Source organism: Somniosus microcephalus, unplaced genomic scaffold (genome assembly GCF_052327205.1).
Source record: "Somniosus microcephalus isolate GS21.2 unplaced genomic scaffold, FLI_Smic_1.0 unresolved_chr1, whole genome shotgun sequence".
Classification (NCBI taxonomy): domain Eukaryota; kingdom Metazoa; phylum Chordata; class Chondrichthyes; order Squaliformes; family Somniosidae; genus Somniosus; species Somniosus microcephalus.
The window spans coordinates 85,104,291-85,118,877 of NW_028225179.1; the positions used below are offsets into that span (position 1 = coordinate 85,104,291).

At 53.8% G+C, this 14,587-nt stretch overlaps 1 protein-coding gene across 7 annotated transcripts in view; it reads right to left on the reverse strand.

The window, feature by feature from the left end:
• LOC147095551 (uncharacterized) overlaps positions 1-14,587 on the reverse strand; it is a 64,363-nt gene that overhangs the window by 17,041 nt on the left and 32,735 nt on the right. The window contains exons 2-3 of one of the 7 annotated variants that reach the window (XM_085974673.1): positions 6,116-6,163; positions 5,066-5,207 (exon numbers count right to left, since the gene is read on the reverse strand). The exons of 1 other annotated variant lie outside the window; for it this stretch is intronic. Coding sequence is in view for 1 of the 6 variants with exons in the window: in XM_085974679.1 (XP_085830805.1) it covers positions 12,548-12,557 (10 nt within the window). In the remaining 5 variants the exon portion in view is untranslated. Of the gene's footprint in view, positions 1-5,052; positions 5,208-6,098; positions 6,164-12,547; positions 12,558-14,587 lie in introns of all 7 variants that reach the window. 5 more of the 7 variants (XM_085974672.1, XM_085974674.1, XM_085974675.1 and 2 more) reach the window with 5 other exon arrangements.

Here is a 14,587-nt window from a genome sequence, read left to right on the forward strand (position 1 = left end):
GGTTATCTTTTATGGCCATTTCTAGCTTTTCCAGTTTTTTGCGTATTTGGTGTTGCTCTGGTCTTAGTGTGTTTTTCTGGTATAATTTTTCAAAGTGGTTTACCCATGTGTCCCCATTTTGAATGGCCAAATCGTCGTGTTGTTTTTTGTGTAGTGTTTTCAAGTTTTCCCAGAAACAATTGGAATCAATGGATTCCTCCATGGAGCTGAGTGTATTCTTAATATATTGCTCTTTTTTGGTTCTGAGTGTGTTTCTGTATTGTGTTAGTGTCTGACAATAAGTAAGGCGTAATTCCTCGTTTTCTGGGTGTCTGTGTTTTTGGTTTGATATTTTTCTAAGTTTTTTCCTCATGTTATGGCAATCTCGGTCAAACCATTTTTCATAGTTTTTTGTTTTGGGTTTGTTCTTGCGAGCTTTCAAGTTTGCATTTGTTGCCAAATTATCAAAAATATTGTTTAGTTTAATAACTGCCCGGTTTACGCCTTCTTTATTGTGAGTGTATATGTTATCCAGAAAGGTGTCTAAGAGAGCTTGAGTTGATGCATTGCTAATTGTTTTCTGGTATTTTTCCGTGTCGTTTTTGGCCCATCTGTACGATTTTTGGTGTTGTACAGTTTACTGGGTTGTGTTTCTATGTTGTTTGTTTCTGTCTTTTTGAGGAACATAGTAATGTGACCCCTCCCCTCCCCTCTCCCTTCCCCCCTCCCCTCTCCTCCTCTCCCTCCCTCCCCCCCCCCTCCCCCCCCTCCTCCCCCCCCTCCCCCCCTCCTCCCCCCCCCCTCTCCCCCCTACCCCTCTCCCCCCTACCCCCCCAACCCCCCTCCCCTCCTCCCCCTCCCACCCCTACCCCCCCTCCTCCCTCCCCTCTCCTCCCCCTCCCCTCCCCCTCCTCCCCTCCTCCCCTCCCCCTCCCTCCCCCTACCTCCCCCTACCCCCCCCCTACCCCCCCCCCTCCCTCCCCCCTCCTACACCACCTCCTCCCTCCCCTAACCCCCCCACCTCTACCCCTCCTACCCCCCCACCCCTACCCCCCCACCTCTCCCCCCCCCCCCCCACCCCCTCCCCCCCCCCCACCTCTCCCCCTCCTACCCCCCCACCCCCCCCACCACCTCTCCCCCTCCTACCCCCCCACCCCCCCACCACCTCTCCCCCTCCTACCCCCCCACCCCCCTCCCCCCCCCCCCCACCTCTCCCCCCCTACCCCCCCTCCCCCCCCACCCCCCCACCCCCACCCCCCCACCCCCCCCCCTCCCCCCCCACCTCCCCCCCCTACCCCCCCACCCCCCCTCTCCCACTCCTACCCCCCACCCCCACCCCCCCCCCCCCCCCCCCTCTCCCTCCCCCTCCCACCCCTACCCCCCCACCCCCCCCTCCCCCTCCTTCCCCTCTCCCCACCCCCCCCACCCCCCCACCCCCCCTCCACCCCCTCCCCCACCCCCACCCCCCCCCCCACCCCCCCCACCCCCCCCCCTCCCCACCCCCCCCTCCCCCACCCACCCCCCCTCCTCCCCCCCCACCCCCCCTCTCCCCCCCCTCCCCCCCCCCCCACCACCCCACCCCTACCCCCCTCCTCCCCCCCCCACCCCACCCCCCACCCCCCCACCCCCCCCCCCACCTCCCCCCCCCACCTCCTCCACCCACCCCCCCCCCCACCCCCACCCCCCCCACCCCCCCCCACCCCCCCCCCCCCACCCCCCCCCCTCCCCCCCACCCCCCCACCCCCCTCCCCCCCCCCCCACCCCCCCCTCCTCCCCCCACCCCCCCCAACCCCCCCACCCCCCACCCCCCCCCCCCCCTCCCCACCCCCCCCCCCCCACCCCCCACCCCCCCCTCCCCCCTCCCCCACCCCCCCCCTCCAACCCCCACCCCCCCACCCCCACCCCCCCCCTCCCCCCCCCCCACCCCCCCTCCCCCCCCCCCCCACCCCCCCCCCCCACCCCCCCCCCCCCCCACCCCCACCCCACCCCTCCCCCCCCCACCCCCACCCCCCCCCTCTCCCACCCCCCCCCTCCCACCCCCCCCCCCTCCCCCCACCACCCCCCACCCCCCCACCCCCCCCCCCCCTCCCACCCACCCCCCCCCCACCCCCCCCACCCCCACCCCCCCCCACCCCCCCCCCCCCCCCCACCCCCCCCCCCCCACCCCCCCCCCACCCCTCCCCCCCCCCCCCCCCCCCCCCCACACCCCCCCCCCCCCTCACCCCCCCCCCCCCCCTCTCCCACCCCCCCTCCCCACCCCCCCCACACCCCACCCCCACCCCCCCCCACCCCTCCCCCACCCCCCCCCCCACCCCACCCACACCCCCCCCCACCCCACCCCCCCCACCCCCCCCACACCCCACCCCCCCCCCCACCCCCACCACCCCCCTCCCCCACCCCCCCACCCCCCCCCCCCACCACCCCCCCTCCCCCCTCCCCCCCCCACCCCCCCTCCCCCACCCCCCCCACCCACCCCCCCCCCTCTCACCCCCCCCCCCCTCACCCCACCCCCCCCCACCCCACCCCTCCCCCCCACCCCCCCCCCACCCCCCCCACACCCCCCACCCCCCCCCCCCCCCCCACCTCACCCCCCCCCCCCCTCACCCCCACCCCCCCCCCCCCCCCCACACCCCCCCCTCACCCCCACACCCCCCACCCCTCCCCACCCCCCCCTCACCCACCCCCCACCCCCCCTCTCCCCTCTCCCCTCCCCCCTCCCCCCCACCACCCCCTCCCCCCCCTCTCCCCCCTCCTCCCCCCACCCCCCCTCCCTCACCCCCCCCCCCTCCCCACCCCCACCCCACCCCCCACACCCCCCCCCCCCCACACCCACCACCCCCACCCCCCCACCCCCCCCCCACCCCCCCTCCCCCCACCCCCCCCCCCTCCACCCCACACCCCCCACCCCCCACCCCCCCCCCTCCACCCCACCCCCCCTCACCCCCCCCCCCCCCACCCCACCCCCCCTCCCCCACACCCCACACCCCCCCCCCCACCCACCCCACCCCCCCCCCTCCCCCACCCCCCCCCACCCCCACCACCCCCCCCACCCCCCACCCCCACACCCCCCCCCCTCCCCACCCCCCCCCCCCACCCCCCACCCCCCCCCCACCCCACCCCCCTCCTCCCACCCCCCCCCCTCCCCCCCACCCCCCCCTCCTCCCCCACCCTCCCCCCCCCCCCCACCCCCCACCCCCCCACCCACACCCCCCCACCCTCCCCCCCACCCCACCCCCCCCACACCCCCCCCCCCTCCTCCCCCCCCCCCACCACCCCCCTCCCCCACCCCCCCCCCCACCCACACCCCCCCCCCACCACCCCCCCCCCCCCCCCACCCCTCCCCCCCACCCCCCCCCCCCCCACCCCCCCCCCCCCACCCCCCCACCCCCCCCCCCCCCCCTCCACCCCCCCCCCCCACACCCCCCCCCCCCCCACCCCCCCCCCCCCCCCCCCCCACCCCCCCCCCCCCCCCCCCCCCCCCCACCCCCCCCCCCCCACCACCCCCACCCCCCCCCCACCCCCCCTCCTCCCCCCCCCCCCCACCACTCCCCCCCCCCTCCTCCCCCCCCCCCACCTCCCCCCCCACCCCCCCTCCTCCCCCTCACCCCCCCCCCCTCTCCCCCCTCCCCCCTCCTCCCCCCACCCCCCCTCCCTACCCCCCCTCCTTCCCCTACCCCCCCCCCACTCCCTTCCCCTCCTCCCTCCCTCCCCTCCCCCCCCACCCCCCCTCCTCCCCCACCCCCCACCCCCCCTCCTCCCCCACCCCCCCCCCCTCCTCCCCCACCCCTCCTCCCCCACCCCTCCTCTCCCCCCCCCCCTCTCCCCCCCCCCTCCTCCCCCCCCCCTCTCCCCCCCCACCCCCCCCTCCTCTCCCCCCCCTCCTCCCCCCACCCCCCTCTCCTCTCCCCCCACCCCCCCCCCTCTCCCCCCCCCTCCTCCCCCCACCCCCCCCCTCCTCCCCCCACCCCCCCCTCCTCTCCCCCCCCTCCTCCCCCCACCCCCCTCCCTCTCCCTACCCCCCCTCCTTCCCCTCTCTCCCCCCCCCCTCCTCCCCCACCCCCCTCCCTACCCCCCCTCCTTCCCCTACCCCCCTCCCTCTCCCTTCCCCTCCTCTCTCCCCCTCCTCCCTCCCTCTCCCTCCCCCCCCACCCCCCCTCCTCCCCCACCCCCCCCCTCCTCCCCCACCCCTCCTCCCCCACCCCCCCCCCTCCTCCTCCCTCCCCCACCCCCCCTCTCCCTACCCCCCTCCTTCCCCTCTCCCCCCCCTCCCCTTCCCCTCTCCCCACCCCCCCTCTCCCTCTCCCCACTCCCTCTCCCCCCCCCTCTCCCCACCCCCCCTCTCCCTCTCCCCACTCCCTCTCCCCCCCCCTCTCCCTCTCCCCACCCCCCTCTCCCTCTCCCCACCCCCCTCTCCCTCCCCCTCTCCCTACCCCCCTCTCCCTCTCACCCCCCCCTCTCCCTCTCCCTCTCCCCCTCCGTCCCCACCCCCCTCTCTCCCCACCCCCCCTCTCTCCCCCTCTCCCCTCCCTCCTCTCTCCCCCTCTCCCCCCCCTCCTACCCTACCCCCCCTCTCCCCCCCCTCTCCCTCTCACCCCCCCTCTCCCTACCCCCCTCTCCCTACCCCCCTCTCCCTCTCACCCCCCCCTCTCCCTACCCCCCTCTCCCTCTCACCCCCCCTCTCCCTCTCACCCCCCCCTCTCCCTCTCCCTCTCTCCCCCTCCGTCCCCACCCCCCTCTCTCCCCACCCCCCCCCTCCTCTCTCCCCCTCTCCCCCCCCTCCTCTCTCCCCCTCTCCCCCCCTCCTACCCTACCCCCCCCACCCCCCTCCCCTACCCCTCCTCTCCCCCCTACCCCTCCTCTCCCCTACCCCCCCCTTCCTCTCCCCTACCCCCCCTTCCTCTCCCCTACCTCCTCTCCCCTACCCCCCCTCCTCTCCCCTACCCCCCCTCCTCTCCCCCCCCTCTCTCTCCCCTCTCCCTCTCCCCTCTCCCCCCCCTCTCTCCCCTCTACCCCCCCTCCTCTTCCCCCCCCCCCCAACCACTTACTCAAATGAAAGAAACAAAAAAGACTTGCATTTATATAGCACCTTTCACGACCACCGGACGTCTCAAAGTGCTTTACAGCCGAAGTACTTTTGGAGTGGAGTCACTGTTGTAATGCCTGGAAACGTTTCACTGTGTCCCCAGCGGCCGCCTCCTGTCGCATACCAGCCAGCTGGCGCTTTCCACCTGTTACAGGAGGGAGACGGACATGGGCCCAGGAGTTAAAAGCTCCAGGCCTCACTTCAGTTCACCTCAGCCCCCACCTGCAAGACTCCTGCCGGGAGTTACAATCTCAGCTTAAATAACTGCTCATTCAAAAAGGGCTGCCAATCAAACACATTTGAACAACTCACACAATATTGAACAAACTGCCCCTCTCCTGGTCAAAGTATGTAACAAGTTAATAAAAAATTCTGCAAATGTTACAAATCAGACAAAAAACATGGCTGTTCGCCTGATAGATGCTGACTGACCTGCTGCATTACCAGCAATTTATGTTTTTGGTTCAATATAGTAAGTGAAGACGAACATTTTCCTGGGAGCGAAGCTCATTTTAACCCTGCATGTGCCATGGCAAAATTGAAGGAACCAATACCAATCTTAATCTTACAACCATGTCAGAAGACTAGGCCCAGCCTTGCCCTGGTAATTACACAGATTTATTTACAAGAAACTAGACAGCATCAGACTTCCCTGTACAGCAGGACTCCTCACAGAGAGACGTCTCTCACTGAAAATGGATTCTCATCACAGGCAGGAAATCTGTAAGAATCCTCAGACACTCTGCACCTCCCAGATAATCACACCTCACCTTCTCATTTTCAGCAATGACCCCTCAACAAAAACTCAGCCTGTAAATCAGGAGGGAAATGCTGTGTCCAAATCCCAGCTTCCAATAAACACATTCAATATCCAACACTCAGTCCCAGCCAAACAGTTCATCACAAAGCACGGAGTAAACAGGCCTCTCAGCTGGATCCTCTCACACAGCACAAAGGGCATTTCTGTTCCCTTCCTGTTTTCTCACGGGATATTCAAACTGCTCTGAACATTTTACTGTCTAAAATCTGTACAAACCCTATTCCTGCTCTCACCGTCTCCAGTCCTTTCACTTTGATTGCAGATGCAGGCAGGAACTGAACCTGCGGCAAAAAAGGAGAAAAATCAGGCAACAAAGTGCAGTGTTTTGATTGGCATTGCTATCGGCCAACCAGGGCCTGTAGTACATCTGGCCCACCCTCAGCATGACACGTCAATCACACTTCTCAGCCTGAACTGGGAGCGGGACTTCCGCTTCCCTTCACTGTAAAGCGATTCCGATATTAGAAAGTGCCACTGTGTCGCTGGGTAATCCTTTCAACTGGAGGAAATTTTAAAATGTACTGATTCCATCTGTGAACCTGGGCACTCTCACCAATTTAGGTAGCGACCCTAAAGCATAGCAGCAGAGGCCAAACATTAATATGTTAATATTAATATGTTAAACATTCTCTCAGTGTCACAACAGTAAGACCACAGTCAGACAAAAGATGACCTCTTAAAAATGCCAATGGCCTCGATGAGCACAAAATAGTGGACATACTTAATGATCACTTCCTCTTAAGTATTCACATGCCCTCTATGTGATGACCGGTATAACATGGTAGCATTATTAAAATGACAAATAATTTAAATTACATTTTTAAAGACTGCTAGAGACAGTTAAAATTCACGCTGCAGCATGTGCTAAAGATAGCTGAAACATCAATAAAAACCAAAAATGCTGAAAAAACACAGTAGGTCTGCTGGTATCTGAAAGAGAACAGATGGGCTCATGTTTTGGATGACTAACATCTGGACATTATTACAGTACTAACTTTATTAAAAACAGCAATGTTTCAACAAGTGGTATTACAAAGTATGTGCAGCACAGAAACAGGCCATTTGACCCAACAGGTCCATGCACATGAGCCTCTTCCCACCCTTCTTCATCTAACCCCATCAACATATCCTATTTTCTCCGTCATATGTTTATCGAGCTTCCCCTTAAATCCATCTGTACTATTCGCCTCAACCACTCCCTGTGGTAGCGAGTTCCACATTCTAACCACGCTCTGGGTAAAGAAGTTTCTCCTGAATTCCCTATTGGATTTATTAGTGACTATCTTATATTTATGGCACCTAGTACTGGTCTCGTTCGCAAATGGAAACATCTTTTCTATGTCGACCCTATGAAACCCTTTCATAATCTTAAAAACCTCTATCAGGTCGTCCCTCAATCTTCTCTTTTCTAGAGAAAAGAGCCCCAGCCTGTTCAATCTTTCCTGATTGGTATAACCTCTCAGTTCTGGTATCATTCTAGTAAACCTTTTCTGCACCTTCTCTAGTGCTTCTATATCTTTTCTATAATATTGAGACCAAAACTGTTCATAGTACTCCAGGTATGGTCTAACCAAGGTTCTATACAAGTTTAACATAACTTCTCTGCTTTTCAATTCTATCCCTCTATGAAATTTGTTTGCTTTTTTTTAAATAGCTTTATTAACCTGCGTCGCTACTTTTGTGATTTAGATACTTATGTCATTTTATTCATTCATTCATGGGATGTGGGCGTCACTGGCAAGGCCAGCATTTATTGCCCATCCCGTGGCTAACTAGTGAAGTTAAGGATGGTATTAAATTAAAAGAAGAAACTTACAATGTTGCCAAAAAGAGTAGTAAGCCTGAGGATTGGGAGTGTTTTAATATGAGCAAAGGATGACCAAGAAATTGATAAAAAGGGAGAAAATAGAATGAGAGTAAACTAGCAAGAAATATAAAAACAGATTGTAAGAGCTTTTACAAGTATGTAAAAAGGAAGAGATTAGCAAAAGTAAACATGGGTCCCTTAGCAGCAGAGACAGGAGAAATGATAATGGGGAATAAGGAAATATTAGAGTTGTTAAACAAATATTTTGTGTCTGACTTCAAGTAGAAGGCACAAAGAACATACTGGAAATTGTGGGGAACCAAAGGTATAATGAGGGTGAGGAACTTAAGCTAATTAATATTAGTGAAGAAAAAGTACTGGAGAAATTAATGGGACTAATAGCCGACAATTCCCCTCGATCTGATGGCCTACATCCGTGGGTTTTAAAAGAGGTGACTGCAACGATAGTGGATGCAATGACTTTGATTTGCCAGAATTCCCTAGATTCTAGAACAGTCCCCATGGTAGCAAACATAACCCCGCTGTTCAAGAAAGGAGTTATTACACAAGATTAGGGCTCATGGGATTATAGGTAATATATTAGCATTGATTGAGAACATAATATAAGAACATAAGAAATAGGAGCAGGAGTAGGCCATTTGGCCCTTCGAGCCTTCTCCGCCATTCAATAAGATCATGGCTGATCTTCTACCCTATCTCCACTTTCCCGCACTATCCCCATATCCCTTGATTCCCCTACTATGCAAAAATCTATCGATCTCTGTCTTGAATATACTCAACGACTGAGCCTCCACAGCCCTCTGGGGTAGAGAATGCCAAAGATTCACCACCCTCTGAGTGAAGAAATTTCTCCTCATCTCAGTCTTAAATGGCCGACCCCTTATTCTGAGAGTGTGACCCCTGGTTCTAGACTCCCCAGTCAAGGGAAACATCCTCCCTGCATCTACCCTGTCAAGCCCTGTAAGAATTTTGTATGTTTCAATAAGATCACCTCTCATTGTTCTAAGCTCTAGAGCATATAGGCCTAGTCTACTCAATCTCCCCTTATAGGACAATCCCCCCCCATCCCAGGAACCAGTCTGGTGAACCTTTGTTGCACTCCCTCTATGGCAAGTATATCCTTCCTTAGGTAAGGAGACCGAAACTGTACACAATACTCCAGGTGTGGTCTCGTTAGGGCCCTATATAATTGCAGTAAGACGTCTTTACTCTTATACTCAAATCCTCTTGTAATAAATGCCAACATATCATTTGCTTTCCTAATTGCTTGCTGTACCTGCATGTTAACTTTCAGTGATTCGTGTACAAGGACACCCAGGTCCCTCTGAACACCAACATTTCTCAATCTCTCACCATTTAAAAAATACTCTGCTTTTCTATTTTTCCTACCAAAGTGGATAACTTTGCATTTCTCCACATTATATTCCATTTGCCATGTTCTTGCCCATTCATTTAGCCTGTCTGTATCCCCTTGAAGCCTCCTTGCATCCTCCTCACAACTTACATTTCCACCCAGCTTTGTATCATCAGCAAACTTGGATATATTACATTTGGTCCCCTCATCCAAATCATTGATGTAGATTGCGAATAGCTGAGGCCCAAGTACTGATCCTTGTGGTACCCCACTAGTTACAGGCTGCCAACCTGAAAATGACCCGTTTATTCCTACTCTCTGTTTTCTGTCCGTTAACCAATCCTCAGTCCATGCTAGTATATTACCCCCAATCCCATAACCTCTTGTGTGGCACTTTATCGAATGCCTCCTGAAAATCCAAATACACCAAATCCAGTGGTTCCCCTCAGCTATTCTGCTAGTTACAACCTCAAAAAACTCTAACGGATTTGTCAAACACGATTTCCCTTTCATAAATCCGTGTTGACTCTGCCCAATTCTATTATTATTTTCTAACTGCCCTGTTACCATGTCCTTAATAATAGATGCTAGCATTTTCCCTACTACTGATGTCAGGCTAACTGGTCTGTAGTTCCCCATTTTTTCTGCCCCTCCTTTCTTAAATAGTGGGGTTACATTTGCTACCTTCTAATCCGTGGGAACCGTTCTAGAATCTGGAATTTTGGAAAATGACAACCAATGCATCCACTATCTCTATAGCCAACTCTTTCAAAACCCTAGGATGTAGGCCAGCAGGTCCAGGGCATTTATCGGCTTTCAGTCCCATTCATTTCTCCAGTATTACTTTTTTACTTATACTAATACCTTTCAGTTCCTCATTCTCGCTAAACCCTTGGTTGTCCACTATTTCGGGAAATTTTGTGTCTTCTTCCGTGAAGACAGATACAATGTATTTGTTTAATTTCTCTGCAATTTCCTTATTCCCCCATTATAATTTCTCCTGTCTCAGCCTGTAAGGGACCCACATTTACTTTTGTGAGTCTTTTCGTTTTTGCATACCTATAGAAGCTTTTACAGTCTGTTTTTATGTCTCTCACTAGTTTACTCTCATATTCTAAGTTCCCTTTCTTTATCAATTTCTTGGTCCCCCTTTGCTGAATTCTAAAATCCTCCCAATCCTCAGGCTTACTATTCTTTTTGGCAGCAGTTCAAGCCTCTTCCTTTGATCTAATACTATCTTTAACTTCTCTTGTTAGCCACGGTTGGACCACTTTTCCTGTGGGGTTTTTGTGTCTTAAAGGAATGTATATTTGTTATAAATTATGTGACATAATAAAACTCACTACGCACTTGGTTTGAGTATAAAGGCTTTAATCAACTTGTTTCAGAACATGGAGGTCTAGTTGTACTTCACTAGTTCCTGTCTTACAAAATGTCCCTGGGCAAGCTGGGCCACGCCCGAGTATTTATACTCCTTGGACGGCGCCACCAGCTGGCCATCCAGTGTTATTTCATGAGTCGTTTCTTCATGATGATGAGATTTATAACATTATGTATTAATTGCTCATCCACTGTCATACCTTTTAATGTAGTTTCCCAATCTACCTTAGCCAACTCGCCCCTCATACCTACGTAGTTTGTTTTGTTTAGATTTAAGACCCAAGGTTTGGATTTAACTAAGTCAATTTCAAACTGAATATAAAATTCTATGGTCACTCTTCCCTAAAGGCCCCTTTACTACAAGGTTATTAATTAATCTTTAAGGAGGAGATGTTCCAAGTACAGGCTAGGTACATTCCAACAAGAGGGAAAGGTAAGGGAACCAAAGCAAGGGCTCTTTGGATGACAAGGGAGATAGAGAAGATGATGAAACAAAAAAAGAGGGTGTATGATGCATGTCAGGTAAATTCTTCAAGGGAGAATCAGACCAAATACAATAAGTTGAGAGGGGATGTGAAGATGAAAATAAGATTGCCAAAGAGAGAATATGAGAGTAGAATGGCGGTTAACATAAAAGGGAACCCAAAAATCTTCTACCAGTATGTAAATAGTAAACAGGTAGTAAGAGGCAGGGTGGGGCCTATTACAGACAAACAAGGTGATATATGCTTAGAGGCAAACGGCAAGGCTTGAATACTCAATCAGTACTTTGTATTGGTGTTTACTAAGGAGGTGGATGCTGGCAAAATATCGGTAGAAGTGGAAAAGGTAGAAGCAATGGAAGGGGTGAAAATTGATAGACAGAATGTATTAGAAAGGCTGGGTATGCTTAGAGTGGATAAGTCGCCTGGTCCAGATGGCTTGCATCCCAGGTTGCTAAGGGAATTGGGGGAGGAGATAGTGGAAGGGCTTGCCATAATTTTCCAATCTTCCCTAGATGCTGGGGAGGTGCCTGAGGATTGGAAAGTGGCAAATGTGACACCATTGTTCAAGAAAGGGTGTAAGGACAATCCTAGTAACTTCAGGCCGGTCAGTTTAATATCAGTGGTGGGTAACGTTTTAGTAACAATAATCAAGGAAAAAATTCTGTCCTGGCACCCATGTTGTTCAACGTTTACACCAGTGACCTGCCTGAAACAGTCCCACAAGTTCGTGTACGCTGATGACATTGCCTTGGCCACGCAAAACATGAATCTGTCCATCACCAAAGAGACTTTGATTAATGATTTACAGAGGATGGAGGCCTACTTCCGCAGATGGCGATTTTGATCAAACCCGCAAAAGACCGTCACCTCGACATTCCACCTCAACACCCATCAAGCAAGCCAAGCTTTGAAAGTCTCCCTTTGTGGCGCAGAGGTAAACCATGCCAAAAAACCCTCCTATTTAGGAGTCACACTTAGTCACACCCTGTCATATAGACAACATCTCCAGAACCTTTGGAAGAAACTAAAGAGTGGGGTCAACTTGATCCAGAAACTCGTCGGATCCACATGGGGAGCAGATGCTCAAACCCTCCGTACGGCAGCACTCGCCCTGGTGTACTCTACAGCGGAGTACTGTTCTCTGACATGGCTATCAAGTCCGCATGTCATATCTGTTGATGTCCAGCTGAACTCTACTATGAGAATTATCTTTATGCTTTTATCGACACCAACACCTTGGCTGCCCGTGCTTGCCAACATCGCACCACCACACCTATGCTGCGAACATGCAGTCTCCAGAGAATACAACCGCTACACCAGCAAAGACATGCTGATCCAGGCCAACTTCAACAACCTACCACCAACCCGTCTCAAATCTAGAAGGGCATTTTGGACCGTCGCAGAAGCCCTTCAGCGATCTCAACTCAACCTTGATTACCGATGGTGAAATGCTTGGAAGAACTGCGACATACGGAATGGATTCCTTATAGAGGACCCCACAGTACAACCTGAAGGATCAAACCTTCCTTGCAAACAGTGGACAACCATCAACTGCCTCAGAACTGGTCATGGTCACCTTCTCCATAGATGGAAGATTAAAGTATCCCCATCATGTGACTGTGGAACTCCTAATCAAACCCTGGAGCACATCATTGAGCACTGCCCTCAGAGGAAATTTGCAGGCAGCCTACAAGATATCCATGCTGTTATACCGGAAGCTTTGGCCTGGATGTCTGACTTAGATATTGACAATTGATTTGCTTTGCTACTACCTTGCGAAAGAAGAAGAAGCAGGAGACCAGATAGCTTTCAAATCTGGGCCATTTATTACAGCTGATGGACTGTCGGCACAAATTCACTTTAAAGGTAAAAGAGTTCTCCCTTTTCATTGGTCAGTCTTTAATGGGGGAAATCTACTGCACAGCCATGCAGGTTTTGGTGAAAATATAAAATATAAAATAGTAAAATGAATTCTGCCTCACTAAGGCTCTTTTGTTACATTCAGTGCACCTTAACAAGGCGTTATTTATTAATGTTAGTTCTTACATTCAGTGCACCTTAAGGAGGTGCGAACTAGTGAGTAAGCACAGCTGTTTTTGCCCAAAGTAAACGGAGCACTTACGGCACTATAACTGGCAACTTTGAAATTGGCTTTAATGCAAATGAATAATGGTTCGCACTTTTAGGCCGATCTAAGCAACTGCCTGTTTTAAATGTGGACGGTTTAAGTGGCGTGGACTGTAATAAACACAGGGAACTGCAGACCCATTAGTCTTCCATTCTGTGTAAAATAATGGAAATGATCATCAATAGCAAACTTGAAGATTACCTGTGGAATAATAACCAAGAATACAGCAGTCAACATGGATTCAGAAAATATAATACGTGAGTGAAAACACTTGAGAAAAACCCTTTGGCATGCTGTACTTTAGACTTGCAAAATATTTTTGATAAAGTTTTACACGAAAGAATATTAGTTAAAATCAAAGCTGTGGGGATTCATGATTAACCCCGAGAATGGATAAGATACTGGCTAAAGGTAGGAAGCTACACGTACTTGTTAGAAGAGTTATGTTGGAGTGGAGGGAAGTACTGAGTGGGGCACCATGAGTTGGCCAAGATATGTAATTGGTAAAAACAGTTGCAAATGAAATTTAATGCAGAGAAGTCTGAAGTACTGCACATAGTAAAGAAAAATAACAATATACTCCATGAACAGTGTTAAACTAGCTAAAGGGTGATGCTGAAAGATACCTAGGGGGTAGAAATTGGTATGTGCTGTGCCCATTTTTGGGGCGTAAAACGGGCACAATGTTTACCAATTTAGCAGTGAGACTGCCTGCGCCCAATCTAGGCATTGGACCCACTGCTAAATTCGTGGGGCCCTTTCTTTAGGCATCCCAGACAGGAGTGTTCCTCCAACTCAACAGGAGTCACGATTGCCCTCCCTGGTAGCCCGCTCCAGTTCCCCACTCCCAGGACTTAGCTGAGGTGTTGCTGTCAGTGAGGCAGGTGGCCCGACATTTAACTCTTCATTAGATTAGCTGCCTGTGGAGGGAGCTCGTGCTGATTATGCTGATAAGACCCAAGGATTAATTTCCATCAATCCTTAGGCTTCTCGGTTTGGCACAAACTTGTCACGTAGCACCAAGTCTGGGTTAGAAAACGGGCCCAGATCATGCATACTGGCCAATTGCAAGGTAATGGCAGGGTTCAGGATGCAGTCAGCACTTTACCAGTATCTTAATGACTGCATGAAAAGGAATCCCATAACAGAAGTGGGAGGTCAGCAACTGGAATAAGCTTGCATTCAAGATCATATGTTGTCACTCCATTGAGTCAGTGGTAAACCTCCACCTGATGGCTAGTACCCATTCTGGCAGCTTTTTCTTCTGCAGTTCCTTTTTCACTCACTCATGTATTATGTCAATTGGAAAGTTACCACACTATCACAGCATGATTTGGCCAATGAAATTTGTTTCAAGGGGGATGTTGCAGATTGTGTCAGCCGTGGCTCAGTGGGTAGCACCCTCGCCTCCGAGTCAGAAGGTTGTGGGGTCAAGTTCCACTCCAGAAACTTGAGCACAAAAATCTAGGCTGGCACTCCAGTGCAGTGCTGAGGGAGTGCTGCACTGTCGGAGGTGCCGTCTTTCGGATG